The 16447-nt window shown below is 37.6% G+C and overlaps 1 protein-coding gene and 1 pseudogene across 3 annotated transcripts; both read left to right on the forward strand.

Annotated features, from left to right (window-relative positions):
- Positions 1–1093: 1093 nt before the first annotated feature.
- On the forward strand, positions 1094–1295 carry LOC121526810 (annotated as a pseudogene).
- A 1128-nt stretch (positions 1296–2423) lies between these two features.
- Positions 2424–14942, forward strand: LOC121526467 (tumor necrosis factor alpha-induced protein 2-like). Of its 3 annotated transcripts, none has more exons than XM_041813078.1 (12): positions 2424–2512; positions 4611–4853; positions 6261–6912; positions 8544–8655; positions 9606–9728; positions 10178–10272; positions 10361–10453; positions 10567–10693; positions 11120–11242; positions 12594–12749; positions 12879–13000; positions 14302–14942. In XM_041813078.1, exons 1-12 carry the CDS (start codon positions 2470–2472, stop codon positions 14447–14449), a joined length of 2037 nt encoding a protein of 678 aa, XP_041669012.1. In that variant the 5' UTR covers positions 2424–2469; the 3' UTR covers positions 14450–14942. The 3 variants fall into 3 exon arrangements, with proteins under 3 accessions (XP_041669012.1, XP_041669013.1, XP_041669011.1); XM_041813079.1 differs by lacking the exon at positions 2424–2512 and adding an exon at positions 3760–3864; XM_041813077.1 differs by lacking the exon at positions 2424–2512 and adding an exon at positions 3942–4074.
- The last annotated feature ends 1505 nt before the right edge of the window (positions 14943–16447 follow it).

Consider the following 16447-nt stretch of genomic DNA (forward strand, 5'->3'; position numbering starts at 1 on the left):
AATGGTATGAAAAGTACTTTTAGAAATGGTTAAGAGAAAGAATACAGATTTAAAAAAAAAAAAAAGGTTTTTAGCAAGGATTAAAAAGTGGGCACAGCATCAGCTAATCTGAGGTCCTCTGTCAAAGCTTTGGGGCCTGATAGTCTAGATTAAAGACCCTGTAAAGTAAAAATAAATCTGTATTTAGGTTTGTCGTATGATAGATCACTGTGTTATGAACCCCCAGGTCAAATTTCAGTCACATAAAGCATCTCCAAGTTTATAAAGTTAAGCTTCAAATCATGAAAAATAAGGCAGTAAAATCTGCTCCAGGATGGTGTGGGCATGTCTGTTGAATGAGCTGAAGCCACACCCACTCAGGACACGCATAGTCTGCAGCATTAACCCCCTCACTCATGGTGTCATACTTGGAAAAATATTTTCCCCTAAAAACATAAACCAATAAACAAAACATGCAGAACTATAACTTTGCAATGAAACATGAACATTATAGAGCGGTACAAGAGTACAAGACTGAATTCCTTTGCACAAAATGAACCAGAAGTCCCTCTCCAGGTGACTGCTTCCGTCCACAATATTGTAGTGTTAGAGGGGCGGGGTCATTCTCTACTGTGGGCTCATGACATCGTGAGTCCACATTTTGGCCCCGCCCACAAAAAACCAAGCCAGGAAAGAGATGAAATGGCCTAAATCCAGAATTCAGTCTCATGTAGATCTCAGAGTTTTCACATGTTTACAGCAACCATATTCCAACATTTCTAAAGTGTTAAGACTAAAACTTTGGATTTCACTTTACAGGCTCTTTAATTTCATAAACTTGGAGATGCTTTATGTGACTGAAATTTGACCTGGGAGTTCATTACACAGTAACCTATCATATGACAAACCTAAATACAGATTTATTTTTACTTTAAACGGTCTTTAAGCATCTCTAAAACAGGGAAAGATTCATTTCTATTGACTTCAACATGAAGTTTTTGATTCAGAAAGTCAATGAAAAGGTTGCAGGAGGTGTGAAGAAACTGTGGAGTCAACCATGAGTAGAAGTTGTTGTCTCCAGATATGAGAAGGTGAGAAACATCCAGAACAAACCAAGACTATTCTTTCAGGGATCATTTCTTTAGTTGTTGACTTGAGAAATGTGTTTCTAAAGAGTTTGGTCTCGCTGTCCATGATGAAGAGTTCAGATGTTTCCTTCAGAGTAGGAAACTGGTGGAGGACTTTGTTTCTTCTCCACTGTTGAAGATTGTTCACAGTTTCTGAGACTCTGATGGAGGAAACATGATCTGAGTGGACTTAGGAATGTGTATCTAAAAGAAAATTGTTAGCATAAGATGCACTTATAGTGCTTGTTTGCAGAAGCCATATTTTTTAATTTCAAGCAGTTTCCAGGCTTCTTTAAAGCATTCACCTCGCTAAAGGCCTGTTATTTAACAAGAATAATTTATTTTAATTTGAAGGGATATGCCCCATAATGTTTTTAGCACATAACACAGCTCAGTGTTTGTCAGCAGGTTGTAAAAGTGCTGTTTGCCACACTCAAAAGGGAATATAATGCTTGGGTTTTTTTCTTGAGTTTGCTGTTACACTTAAAATGTGCTTTGCATCCATTTGCTTCTTTTATCATTGTTTTTCTTTAAATTATATATATATATATATATATTCTTTAATTTTTATTTATGTATTTTTAATTTATGTAATTAATTAATTTCTTTATTTTTCTGCCATATATCCTCATTTTATGTTTTGTAGCTCACCTAAAATCTAATTATTGAAACCACAGATGATAAAGTGTACCCCTGTCAGATTTATTATCTTGAAGAGTATTTGGGAGATTTTGCTCCGTTTATTACTCATTTGTTGCACCGCATGAGTGACTGAAGGAATGATTTAAGTTCATGAGCCGATGGCCAAAGTAGAACAAAATAAATCTGAGTCTTGTCTCACTTTAGATTTTGCTGATTTCAAAGGAAGTGAAACTAGTTGGTTCAAATTTATTTGTAGTTTCTGCAGCAGGTCTGAGGTTGGAAATGTAAACAGCTTTTCAGGATGCTGTGAAAGGTTGGAGTTTTCGTGTGCAAGTTTTATTAATAAAGGCCCTCTGATTTATTCTGTGATATTTTTTGAAATGTCTGGTGATTTTAAAACTATTGAAGCATTTTTAACACAGTTATACTGCCTAAAAGTGAGATACATTTCCTGACTGTAAACACTGCATGTTCCTCTGAAACCTTGTGCATTATCACTTTTGCATTATAAACTCAAGTTCACATAGGATGTGCACGTATACTGCAGGTGCAAATGCAAACGTGTCAATGTAAGCCGCCCCAGTACTTTCTCAGACTGTGGTTTAACCAACATCCTGGTCTTTAAACTATTTGTACCTCATGTTTTTGGTACAGTGTTTCACTAACCTGCTGCACATATGGATGAACATTTCCTCTGTGATTGTAGCTGCCTTTAGGAGGGATGTGTTCCAAGCTTCACGGCTGTTTTCCCTGCAGATCAGAAGGTAAGAGGAACAATTAACACTACCAGCAGAGTTAATGGATGTCAGGTGTTGCTCTAGATCATAAAGAAGATGATAATCATGGTTTATAGTTTTTAAGGCACAAACACAGATCAAATACAATACTTTGCAGATTAAATTTGTTGCATTTAAATGTTATGTGCACTAACATAACAGATCTGTGAAATAAATGAAAATGATGAGCGAACATATTTCTTCTACAAAAAGGAGCATGTTGTTTATCAGCTAAGTGTGTTATATCATTTACTTACAAGCATATTTTCAACTAAAATTGCATTTTCTGAGTTTTTTTTTAAATTTTGATTGTAATAATCGTAAATCAAAACGTGTAAATAATGGTAGTTTCACCAGACATATGTATATTTACTTAATTTTTAAAAAGTAAACAGTACTCAATCATTCGAAGTATTTTTTGTCATTGTACTCAAATTATTTGACACACTCATTCCTTAATCTGCATAGATTTTCCAGAATGCCTTTGGGCATTAGATACTTTTGCGCCATGAGTGAAGTTGCTGACTTAGTTAGTGAAGTGCTGCCTGTGAGGTGCAATCATAATGATAGTGAATTGTAAACCAAGTGTAAGATAAAGACTTATTGTGTTTTTGTTTTTTTTTTGGTTGTTACATAAGTAAGCCTACTTTGAGAGATATCAGTGTTCAAGGTTGAAGTATGTGGTAGAAAAAGTTTAACTTAAAAAGAATTTAAAAATCTAATCCAAGTATTCTGTGACTAAATATGAATCAAATGTGTAAAAATTGTCACTGGTGAAAGCAATCTGTAATGAAAGTTGTATTGAGAGATTGATCAATGGATGGAGGCATGAGGATAAAAGGTATCATCCAAAACCGGGAGCAGTAAGGTGCAGGCAGTCAAAAGTTTGCATCTAATGCCAGATGTTTCCTTAAAGTTCTAGGTGTATGAGGGCAGGGTAAGTGGTTGAAATCATGTTAAAATGAACATAACATTATGCAGTGACATATGCAAACACCATATCATTACTATCTTACATTAGGATTTCTATAAAACTGCTCTGCATGTTGATTTCTGACCTGTTGTTGAGTTAGAGAATAAGTTCATGGTTCATACCTATCTTTTACAAAATGTCATAACATTTAGTGAAATGCCAGTTGAGATTTTTTTCCCCCTCTTAACCGCATGTGAGAGTCCAACATTACCTCAGTACTAGTGTATCTAAAAAAAGTCCTGTGTGTTTCTTATGGACTTCCCCCATGTCCATGTGAAGAAGGAGACAGAGCAGGAGGAGCCTGCTGCTCCTTTATAAGACCCCCAGCTCACAGCAGCTGTAGCATAGCTGGGACTGTGAGATAAGGGTGAGTAAGAAGCTGCTGGGAGAAGATAGATTAAAAAATAACGTGCCAAGTGATTTCCATCTGACTGTTTAGACTATATATAAGTGTTCAGTTAGTCATTGAGTATCTTATTTCCCATGGCAATGTTTGTAAAATTTGTTGTCTGTACATGCTTAGATTTTGTAGCTATTTTCAACAGAATTTGTTTAACAGCTTTTATGGTGCGTCAAGGTAACGTAATTGTTAACTGTTTTAAAGTTTTATTTATTTAAACTGGCTGTACACTGCTTTTTATGGTTTAAGTTTTGTTATATAGACAGTTGTAGTGGTAGTAAGATAATAATGAATGGGGCTCTTATTTGGGTTTCTACTGAGAGTTATGTATAGGGTTTATTTGTAACAGGTTAAACACTATTTGGTTTTTATTTTGAAAATAAAACAGGAAGAGTGACATGCTAGAAGCAGTTAGTGTATTGTAAAGGCATTTTTTTAAACTTTTCTTAATTACAACTTGACACGACAGTCGTTTAAATTGCAATTACAAATTAAACAGAGCATAGTGCAGTGAAACATTAAAACATATGGGAGCAAGAGACGATTAGCTAAGCAAATATTAAATCTCTACTTCGATAAATATTTGATTTTCAGTCGCCCATGCAGCTAGCTCACAAAACCTGTTGACGTCGACAAGAAAGTTATGTCGTTCACCTTCTTTGTGTCTCGTTTCTTTGTCTTGTTTTGTGAAAACTTTTTTCTTTTTTTTTCAGAGGGTTGCTCACGCTGCTGGTCCAGTTTTATCTCACGGATAAGGATGCGGACCCGGTCAGAATCTGCGGGGACGGTCAGTCTCAGTGGGGGCTACCAGCCGGATCAAAACGGGAAAACTACCGGTGGAAAACGGTTTAAAATCCGAAATTTATGGGGAGGTCACAGATCCCAGGCTCAGGCTGATGTGAACACAACTGTGCCGGATGGACGCACCTCTCCCAAGGAAGATGAGCCGAAAATCGGTTAGTTCGTCCCTGGTTCATCCTTAAAAAACGGCAGCTTCTTGCTAGCAGACATCACAGACAGAACGTTAGCTAACTTAACCGTTAGTGAGGCAGTAGTACTGGTCGAATGGAACTGCACGGTGTGTCTGCCTTAACGGCTAACATGAGATGAAAAAATCATTGTGTAATTCATAAGAGTAAAAGTACGGCGATATTCTAGGGCTGGGCCATATGAACCATTCATCAAATCTCATTCAGCTGCTACACAATAGGGCTGTCTTTCTCACAGGTATTTTTTTTAAAGCTGTCAAAGGATTAAACTTTCATATCAGGATTTCTTTGTTCAATCGTGATTAATCGCATCCTTTTATCACTTCAAAATTCCACCCTTTAGCATTTAAAGCTCTTTTTTGTGTCATTTTGGATTTATTGTCTTAAACTGTGGGCAAGTGACTTCCTGTTTTGATACAGACCTGCTAACACAGGTAGACCAAGTCCTTTGCCGTGGAAAAAAATGAATTTGTCATGGATTGAAAAGGAGAAAACTTAAAAGTTTGATAACATGAGGTGAAGGTGGCCTTTGACTTGTCCACTGAGCTGTCTGTGATTTTTTTTTTTTTAGTGAAGTAGTGATGGATTTATTTTACATTAGTGTGTCTTCAGGGAGATGTCGGAGTGGCTTAGCCAAAGTGTGTTGAAAGGGACATTAAAGCATGAGATTAATTGTGATTTAGAAAATTAGTGCAGTGATTGTGGATTGTAATCATTTGTGATCAAGGCTTGACATAAATAACTGCCAACTACCCAAATGCAGGTGGATTTCAGCCATGGTAGGAAGTGCAGTAACTCCCATCAGTCACTTAGGCAGGTTGAATTTATAGGTGACACATCCTGAGGTCTACTCTAACAGGACTTGGCTCATAGCACCAGTGTTTGTGAACACTGTTGCAGTGGTAGATTCTTATTGCTACAGTGCACTTAAAGGGGGCAGTTTTTCCCAAAAATAAATGCAAAGTGCAAGATTTGTGACCACTTAATGTTAGACTACAACTTTGTTGGTCAATTGGTGTTTTCTCCAGGATGGAGATCACATATGAAGTTATTTCCAAAGAGAATATTTTGGCTGGTGAAAATTTTAGAGAGGCTAGTTACTTTGGAAAACCACTAGCTGCAATGGCTGTTGAGCAAATCAGTTAATGTTGAGCCCTGTTCATGATCAGTGCAATTAATACCAACAGCCCCATAGCATTTGTATGCACTAACTTACAAAAAAGTTCTGATTTTTATAATAAGACAATATCAGTTCATTTAATGTTATCACTTATATGATATGTTATTATTTTTTGGCACTTTGAATTTATGCATATGAGTAAGTTAAATGTATTTTTCTTATTATGAATAACATCAGTGTCTCTGCTTCCACAGTGGTCCCCACATTTGAGGCAATCCTAGGGGCAGAAGATATGCAAAACTTGCATGAGGCCAGTCAACAGCTGATAGTGAGAGAGGAGCGTCTGTTTGGGGGGATAATGGAGACCGATTCCCTTAAAAACCACAAAAAAGAAGAAGACAAGCTGGCTGAAGACTACACAAACCTGAAAGGCCTTGTCCTGAAGACCTTGAGACTATCTCTGAGCCCAGGAGAGGTCAGTGTGGAGGCCTTGACTTCTGCTGTGAAGGCCATAAACCAGGAGGTGGAGCAGAGCCAGCAGTGGAAAAAGAGAAATCAACAAACACCTGCTTGGAGGCAAGACGACTGGAAGAAGCTCCACGACTTGACACTTCGCAGCCTGGTTGAGGATCGCATGGACAACCCCATCACTCCTCCTGCTGATCAGGAGGGAAAGTCATCTTTCCAGGCAGATGTGAACAGCATGGGGAGGCAGCTGAAGGAGGACCTGCTGCTGGTGGTGAAAGTGGTGAAGAGATGCTACCCTCCTGAGGAGGACATCTGTAACTTCTACGCCAAGTTGTACCACCAGATGTTCAGCTCTAGACTTCGAAAAATTGCAGACTTTGGACTGGAGGACAAAGACTGCACCTTCCTTCTGCGCTGGGTGAATGAGTATTATCCAGAGTAAGTCATGGCATCAATGCTTTTTCAGCTTTTATTTTTTTTTAATATAACTTTATTTTTAGTTTTTAAGATGAAAGAATACAAAACAACTCTGTCACAAACAGATTTAAACAGGGAAAAAAGAAAATACAATTGAATGTCAAGCCACACAAATCTGTTAAGCTTACAAGCACATGATACACACAAGTTTTTCAGCGTAATAGTAGGAACACTACGAACTTAAGGGGACACAAGTGGATCAGCCCAAATTTTTCCATTATCAGCATTGTTTCAATTGAAAGATGTGTTTCAGAATTAGCATAGGTTATCACCACTTTGTGATAGGTATGTTTCCCATTTCTTCCAGAGAGCATCATATTTTTCTTTCTGCAGTCTTAGATAAAAGGTCAAACTTTCCATGCACTGGATATTTTGTACTATACCTGCCCACTGACTAATCGTGGGTGGATCCCTACAGAGCCAACGCCTTGTTACTGCCTTTTTGCTTGCTACCATAAATATTCTGAGGAGGTATCTGTCATTTCTAGAGAGTTTTGGGTCTATATTTCCTAAGTAAAAAAATAAACAGGTAAATTCAAAACTGAAGCAGAGGACCTTTCTAACAATAGTGTAAACATTTTCCAAAAAGGGTTTGAGAACAGGGCAGTGCCAGAATATATGTGAATGATCTGCCAAAGAATGACCACATTCTCTCCAACAGCTGAATTGGGCACTGGATTGTCTGGCTTTTTGTTTTGGTGTTATAAAGAATCTGATAAGGTTCTTCCATAAAAAATCCCATGACTGTGATGCTGTGGTGGTGATTTGTGTGTTGATCATATTTGTCCACTCCTCACAGGAAATAGCCACCCCCAGTTCCTTTTCCCATCTGGCTTTTAACTTTTATTTTTGAGTCCAGTTTGATCTGTGTTTGGCCATGATACCACACTGTTGGTCAAGGGTCAAGTCCTTTAACTCTGGTCTACTTCAGTACCTCAAAAACAAATGTTGCTGATATGTTTGTGTTACTGTATGGATTCTCAGAACACTGAGCTCATTTTTAGTGAATATTTGCATAAGACATTTTATTTTTAACTGACATAGGCAATTCCATCACTCACAATTTAAAGGGAGTGTGATTCAAAACAAGCCCTAAATGAGCATGCATGTTATTCTGAATATAGGCTCATATTTCCAGATCTGGCCATTTACCAGCCCTGATGTTCACAGTCTGTAGAGAATTAATCAGTTTGTGTTGTCTGAACATGACAAAATTGTTCCCAAAATTGTCATTGGATTTACCTCACCATCCCTGCTTTTATAGGATGAATTCTGAATTATGGACACTCTAAAATCTTTTGTATTGTTTTAGATGTATCTTGAGAAGGACATTACAGTTTCTAGTGCACTAAATCAGGCTTATTAGACTTCTATGTCTTGTTATATTTGCTTTTTGTGAGCCACTTGATAATCTTTAAATATTTATAAAATATAATTGGAACTAAATGCATCAGTTTACAATGGCTTTATGTTGAAAAACTGACATTTTTAGGTGTTGGTATAAAGCAGAGCTTAGGCCTATCCCTTTTCTCTAGCTATTTTTGGATTGTTACTGAGAGTTTTTATATTTTCTCTCTCTCTCTCTCTGTTAGAATCCTTCAAAAGCCAGAGCTGTCTTGTGAAATCAGCGCTGAGGTTTTGGGAAAGCTGCTGCCAAAGGAGTTACTGGAACCTCTGGAGGAACAATACTTGAGCAAACAGCAGGTAACAATAGCTAACATAATAAGAGCATTGTCTTAGATTTGGCAGATATTTAGCTTTTTTTTTCTTTGACTTTGATTTGGTTTTGTCGGACTTTCACCAACCAAATCAATGTCAGTTTTGTCATTTATTGGCCACCATAATAATCCAGCTGTTTCTCTGTCTATCAGAATGCTTACAGGTGTTCCAAGTGACAAACCTCCACAATTACATAACTGATTTTCATGACAATTGCTGAGTCTTTCAGTGAAAGAATCCTAGTCTTTTTTATGGCCTTTTTACTTAGTCTAAAGAATCAAATTAGGGCATATTTTCAAGATATAGACAAGAAATATGAAGGTCTAAACACTGAATTGCCATGGCATAAACAAAGTTAATTTTCTGCAAAGAATATTCCTGAATAACTTAAATGTTCTACTGGCTTTTCATCCTTGTCCAAAATGTCCCTCTGCCATAATGGTTTCAAGAAAAGCTAAATCATCAAAAGTTATGATTCTTATTTTTGTGATGTTTTTTAAAGAATGCAATATCTTAACTTTTGCAGCTTTAAAGTTTTTCTTTGTAGTTTTATTGTGGTACAACTATGGAAGTTCATCTTAATTATGCTTGTAACGCCTCTGTGGCAGGGACAGTCAAGGCATGAGGCATCATGCTATCAGGTTGTCTGTATGTGCTTCCATCTGGGCCATTCTTGAAAATGTGATAACTTCAAATTTTTCACAAATGTGCACCCCAATTAAAGATGAACTGATTAGATTTTGGAGGTCACAGGTCACTGTTATTTCCCATATTGTGGGCAGTGGCCTTGAACCTTATTGTAGCTTAAGCCACCAGTGTACTGCCACAGTCTGGTTGTTTTGTATCTCACAGCAGCATATAACCACAATATGGTATGTTTGGTCTTTATTAGTAGGTGTGTGTCATGAGTGACTGCAATATGTGTTTTTGTCCAGGATGAGCTGAAGACTTACATCGTCCGTGTCTTGGATGAAGCAGAGCAGAAATGGACAAAAGGAGAGGAGCCAACGATGGAGGACGGCTGCTTTGTCAGTCATGTAGCCTATGACATCATCCAGGTACAGGAGAAATACAGAAACATGACATTACAGCAGATTTAAGCAATATTTGAGTTAATGTAACAATCTGTAAATGATTTGACTTTCCAGTAAACATAGTGGAGCATTTTGCAGGTGTAAAGCAAGACGATTCATAAAATCTTTTAAAAGAGCAAAAATTGCTCTCTAATTGCTAGATTTGTTGTGATTTGCTTCTTTCCATGTTACTGAAATAGCCAGTGAAAGCTAACGTAGCTTCCTGAAAGCCTATGTTAGGACTGCATGCTTTCAGAGTATATTTTCAGTGCATCAGATAGTCTCAAAAGCTTGTTTAATAGATTTTACTCTTATAATATTGATGATAAAATCTGTAATTGGAACACTTAATAATGCAACTTATGTTGGTTGAACTATGTATTGCAGTACTTTACAATAAGCTGTCATTGATCTGTTTTTCCCTCTGTCTTCAGCTAATACATGGCATGATGTCTTCAGCTGAAAAGATAATGGGAGATGTGCACAAGGCCCAGATCATAACATGCCAGCTGAAGGATTTGATGCAGAGGTAACTTAATGGATTTTTTTATAAATAGTTTAATTTGGCTGAATTGTTTGAGTGAAATCTGCTTTAATTAAAATATAAATTTCTTCAGTTTCCAGATCTTCCACAACAACATCATGAAGCAAAACAAACCAAACAGCCGGCAGTTCATCAAGGCAAACCTCTGCTGCATCGAACAGTTCATGTAGGTCTCTTTTAATTTAGAATTATGGTGTAAAGATATTGTTTTTGGACCAGACTTAAAAGGTAATATCCTCTGTAAGCTAATGCAGTGCCTCTCTATATGTCCACCTGCAGGGAGCTTCTCAGTAAAAAGCGCCATCTGTTCCAGGAAGATGTGCGGACAAAGTGTTTGCAGGTTCTGGCTCACATGAAGGAATCTGCCCACACATATTTACTGAAGCCTGTGCATGATGTCCTGAAGGTGAGTTTATTCATAAAAGATGTAAATGATTTTTTTGTCTTACTTTGAATAAATCTTTAGATATGACTAAAGCCAACAATAAACACTTCTTCTTAAAAGTAGCTTGATATATCTTCCTTGGTACAACTCTTTGCTCCATGCAAAGAAGGACTTCCTTTTCTCATAAAATATGAAATGTGGGCAAAAAAATCCACAATTTCTATGACAGGTGTCACAGTAAGTTTAAAAAAAATAGCATAATATTAAAAAAGCATGTAAAATATTTGTTCTGTTTTGCTAGTATGTGGACTAACACAATGACACAGTATTTGGAATTAACCTACGTAAAGAAACATTTAGATTTTGACTCATTTTAGTCGCTAATTTGATACATACTGTAATTTGAAGTCCTGATGGTTTAATACATCATGTTTGTACCTCACACAGTCAAAGTACAGCCAGCTGGGAACCAGTGAGTGGTTGAAGAAGCCTGCTACGTTTGAGAAGCTGCTGGACAGCATTGAAAAGGAGCTTCAAGATCTACAGGGTTCTGTTCAGTCCTGTCATGAGGTAAAAAAAAGCATGAAATACACTGATTATTTTAACATGGATACTTCTTATGACATGTCAGATCTATGTCAAATATAAGTCGATCAGTGTGCTAAATTTTCTTTCATTAAGTGGGCTTTATTTTAAAGCTAAACCAGTGGGTCTCAACTGGTCAAGCCTCAGGACTCACCATGACCCCTGATAGAGAAATTGTGGGTTGGGGGTGCATGCATACATTTTTTTCTTTGTAAAAACATGTAAATTGAGTTTTTTTCTAAAGATCTCAGGAGATTAACAAATTATCATGGCAAAACCAGCCTTTTTATTCCTAAATAATAAGATACATAAGTCATGATCTCCAGAAACCAACCAAAATTTACATGTTACCACAACATAACAGTGTAAAATAAAATATATGGATGTATATCTGCTTTGGGCCTCTTTCATCATAGATGAAAATCACAACCCATTAGAAGCAGTTTTGGGCCCACTGGGTCTTGACCCATCAGCTGTGAACCACAGACCTAAACTTCATTCGGAGGAACATCAAAATGTTTGTTTGCTGTTACAGTAGAGATAAACTGAAGCAAGTTTGTACAGCCTGTGCACTGATTTTTTATTTGTGACAGAAGTTAATAAAGCTGGTATTCCAATTTTGGTGAGAGGCATTAGAAACTAGTAAACTTTGTAAATACCATAAAGTCAAGTGTAAAAATCGCACTTTTAGGATCTAGTTTTTTTTCTAATCAAAAAAAGTTGTCTGTGACTAATACACTAGGGTGACTTATTTACCAGTATAAAATCCTGATACGTGAACTGTCACAAGCGTTTTCAGCTTATCCACTGTGTATGGAAAGTGTTCACTTCATGGTACAGAGCATGCTGGAATACATAACGACTTACACGTAACTGACAGGGTTTTGCACCACTTTTTAACCGCTTTTCTCCTCCAAAAGGTCCCAATTGCGCATTTAGAGAAAACAGAGTATACTGTTAAGTAAACAAAACTTGTGGAGTGCAGGTTTGCGTGAAAACACTCCTCAGTAAGAAGAACAAGTGACAGGCAGTGAGCTGTGAGTCCATCTCATAACAATCACCACAGGATGAGAGTGCAGCTACCAGATATATAGCTAGTGAATGCATAAACTATGTACAGTGAAAAACTGCATAGAAACTCCATGTTGTGGACTTAACAAAATGGTAATCAGCACCTTATACTCCTATACTATAGAGGATTTATAGGTCCTAGTAAATTGACTTAAATATGTAAGATAGCTTCTATTACTCCACAAGGTCTTTTTCAGCATTGAATGGCATACTTTTTACAACTTTAACAGTATGTTTCTGATGGGTATGTTTGAATCAATTTCAGGCACTGATTGGTCAGCTGCACCGGGAAGTGACAGTGGAATATGTGAGGAGGCTCCTTAAAGGAAAAGTCAAACTAAAGGACAAGGAGCAGCAGCATAGTGCGTACCAGACAATCAAAGACAACACCGACAGTTTTCAAGATTTATTTGGAAAAATGGTGAGACAATAAATTAGATGTTTGTTAAAACAGTTACAACTGGATGAGTAAATATACCACTAAACTAAACACAAAGAACAGTGAAGAAGTGTAACAGGAAGTGTAAACCTCTGCTCTATATATTTACAGGGATCAAAGGAGGATTGGTTAAATGAAATACTGACCAAGATTGCAGAAGTGGTGAAACTCCAAGAACTCCCGTCCATTCAGATGGAAGTGGTATCGCTTGGAACCACATTTCCTGACCTCAGGTAAACTTCCCATTTAAATGATTCACCTTTTAAACATATTTCACACAGACATGCAGTGATGATATTTAGGTCTGACCACATGAGTCTAACAGACCTATTAAGGACAGAACGGCATCATGATATGAGTGGTTTACATTACATTTGGCTCAGTCCAAACAAGCCAACTCTAGAGAGAGCCAAGTCACAACAGGAAATGAAAGTATGCTCAGATGTTTCCCGGCAGCAGGATGACATGGGAGCTAAAAGCAGACACTGCTGCTCAGCTTACTCAGAGAGCTGCCAGAGCTGGCAAGAGAGCTGTAACCCTAAAACTACCAGATCAACTGCAGTAAAATAAAAAGATGGCATGAAAGTCAGACAACTTTGCTCTTCTCTTCTTCCTAAAGGCAACATATTTTAGAAAGTCCACATACTTTGGCCACATGTTTTATGTTGGTAGTCGATTTAGCAATACTAGGTAGAAGATTAGTTGTAAAAATCTGAATGTGGTGCTGGTTTAGCTCAGTTGTTAAGGCAGATAGCCTTTGTACAGATGCTAGAGGCCTCGTCCTTTTATTTGCAAGTTTGACTCATATTTAAGACCCTGTTTGATGCAGAAAAAGAACCACTGGATGGACTTGAACCAAGGCTGCACACAAACACGGGGCATCATGAACATTCACCATCATGATGATTTTAAACAGGAGAAGTCCATCAGTAATCTTACCATCAATTAATGGTGTGGCTTCTGCTAAATATGATTTGTATATTAAGGAAATAAGTGAGTTGAGTTGGTTCAGGCAGGCGACAGAGTCAAGCCTTCCATATAATTGGGATCAGCTGATCTTGCAAGCCCTCATCAGCTGACGGCCAGCTGATTCGCTCTAGGCACACCATTAGCTAACTGCCAATGCTGCCATATTTAAACTCAATCCTGGCTACACTTTGCCTCTCCCTCTGCAGGCCACTGTTTGCAACCCTCCTCCACCCCAGCTCCTCCTTATACTGCCTCTGACTTCAGTAGCATTCTGCTGTCACTGGTACCTGCTCTTTTCTGGGTTTATTCTCCTCCAGCCTCAGGCTTTCTTTGTTGGCACAGGAAGAGCAGAATGTGTGCTGTTTCTGCTTGATGCTCTACATGTAGGCTCACAGAAGGGCAGCCACACTGGCAAAATATAGATAATGATAATAAGTGCTAATTAAAACTGCTAATATAGAGAAATATTTTTAGATAGCATGTGTGTTTTCTCTGACTGAATTAATACTCACACAGGATAAAAATGTGGGTTTGTAATATTTTTTCTGTCTTCTTTCACCTGCAGTGAGAAACATGTTTCAGCCCTGCTCAAGCTCAAGACAAACATCTCAAGAGCGGAAAGGAAAATGGTCAAAGAAACTCTGACTGATAACCGAGCAGAAATCGACTCTGTCATCACTCGACCATTTTTCAATAAAATTCAGGTGAAATAAGAGCCATACACTCCCTGTTACATTCACTTCTCTCCAGTTGAACCTGTGTACAGGTTCTAAGATTGAACCTGTCCATTTGTTTGTATTAAGATTAGTAATTAGATGTGAATGATGAGCTGCATACTGGTACTTTCAGTTCATGCCATAGGATCCATTTGAGTTACTGTAAATGTATAAGCTATAGTCCACGTTGCAGGTCAACCCTGTGCTTTAGCTGCTTAAAGATCACATTAGGTGGTTTAGATGTGTAGCTTTTTAGTTGTCTTTTTGTGAGAATGTATGACCAGATCAATGTTTGTCAGTGATGTTCTCTGTGTAAGCTTTCATTTCTAATCAGTATTATAGTTTTTATTTTTTGTAATATTATATGCAATAATGAGAGATCTTCAGCTGTAATTGTACAGTTTTGTATTTTTATGTTATCTGATGTACAGATTGTTGTTAAGAGTATTATGTGTAACTTAAGTTTTTTTTAATAAATGAATCAAAATCCTTGGAATTTAATGGGGATCTTCTTAAAGTCACAAGTTTTATTTGACCTCACTTTTCTTCTACATCAGCTACAAAATTAAGCTTCATTCCCATCTTTGTTCAGCTTTCATCTTGAAGCCTGAAAAGAAAAGATGGTGATATCCCAAAGCAATCAGAATTTATTCTCTAATTGTGACAATATGGCCTGCTGGGGGCGCTACTTATGAGTATGTGTGCCAAATTTAATGGTAATCCATCCACGACTTCTTGCTGTATTTTAGTCTTATCCAAAGGAGTGACATGCCTGTCTAGGACAGCAATGCCCCTAGCATGGCTTCAAATAAAAACTTGGATTTTTTCCACTTGCATGTATAGTGAGGGCTGATTGTCCTTCTTGGACGCCTCATCAACGGAGCATTAAGACTCAGTGTCAAAGAGAATTGTGTATCCGACTCAGGAACTTAACAAGAGGCCAAACAGGTCTGAACAATTCAGGGAAATCATTGAGTGCTGCGTACGGGAATAGAAGCTGTGTACAAAGAGCTGAGCTGTTTCCAGATTGTAAATATTTTTGGCTAGGTCAACAAGCAAAGACATGAGTCTTCCTAGGGGGTTCCTGCTCATTTCTGGCACACAGAGAGTGTAGTATTTTCCTGAAAGTTTCCTGAAAGTTTGCCTGTGTTTTCAGGTAATGGTTGTAAGAAAAAGGGATGTGCTCAGGAAAAGATGAGTTATAGCAAGAAGTTCCCCTTGGAGAGAGGGAAAAAGGAAGGAAGACAAAGTCATTAAAACTGTTGGCAGTGGAGAGTAATTGGGCTGACTTAACTGGAATATTACTGGTAAAATACCCCAGTGCTCATATGGGGACCAGTTTGGAGCTCTGCCAGTGCAGTAGCACAATGAACCACTAGAGGGCCAAAAGTCATAGAAATACAGTTACGTCTATTTAACAGAAGTTCAACATGCTATTTCTTTTCAGGCTTCTTTACACTGGTACCACTTTGAGTTTCAGAACTGATATTGAAATTTTACTGAATTCTTTAAGCTCCCCATGGTATTTTATCTGGTTATAGCTCAGATCTAAGTATATTTTGTGGGGAGTACTATACTTTACTACATCACATCACATCAGGCACTAAAATCCAACACAAGGCCCGAGCTTTCTAACAACATGAAACTGTCCTGTAGTTTGGCTTTGACAGCAGAGAGAATGGTTCCATATTTAATCCCAAAACAGCTGTTGCATTTTACTTTGGGTTAAGGCGCACCTTATAATAAACAATGTAGATAGAGATTCATGTTCTCTTGTTGTTATTCCACAATAAAGAAAGATAACATTTTACTGCATTGGGTATCAAAATCTTAGCAGATTTTCAGACCAGTACTTGTACTCCAGTAAACTTTATCCACAGTAAGTGTATTTTAACTTGAGCATGATAGTCTGGTACTTCTTCCACCTCTGACTGACACGTTGGTACTGCTGAAGATCCTCATCACACAGTTAGCATCTGCTATTCTTTCTTTGGT

Source organism: Cheilinus undulatus, linkage group 18 (genome assembly GCF_018320785.1).
Source record: "Cheilinus undulatus linkage group 18, ASM1832078v1, whole genome shotgun sequence".
Taxonomy (NCBI): Eukaryota; Metazoa; Chordata; class Actinopteri; order Labriformes; family Labridae; genus Cheilinus; species Cheilinus undulatus.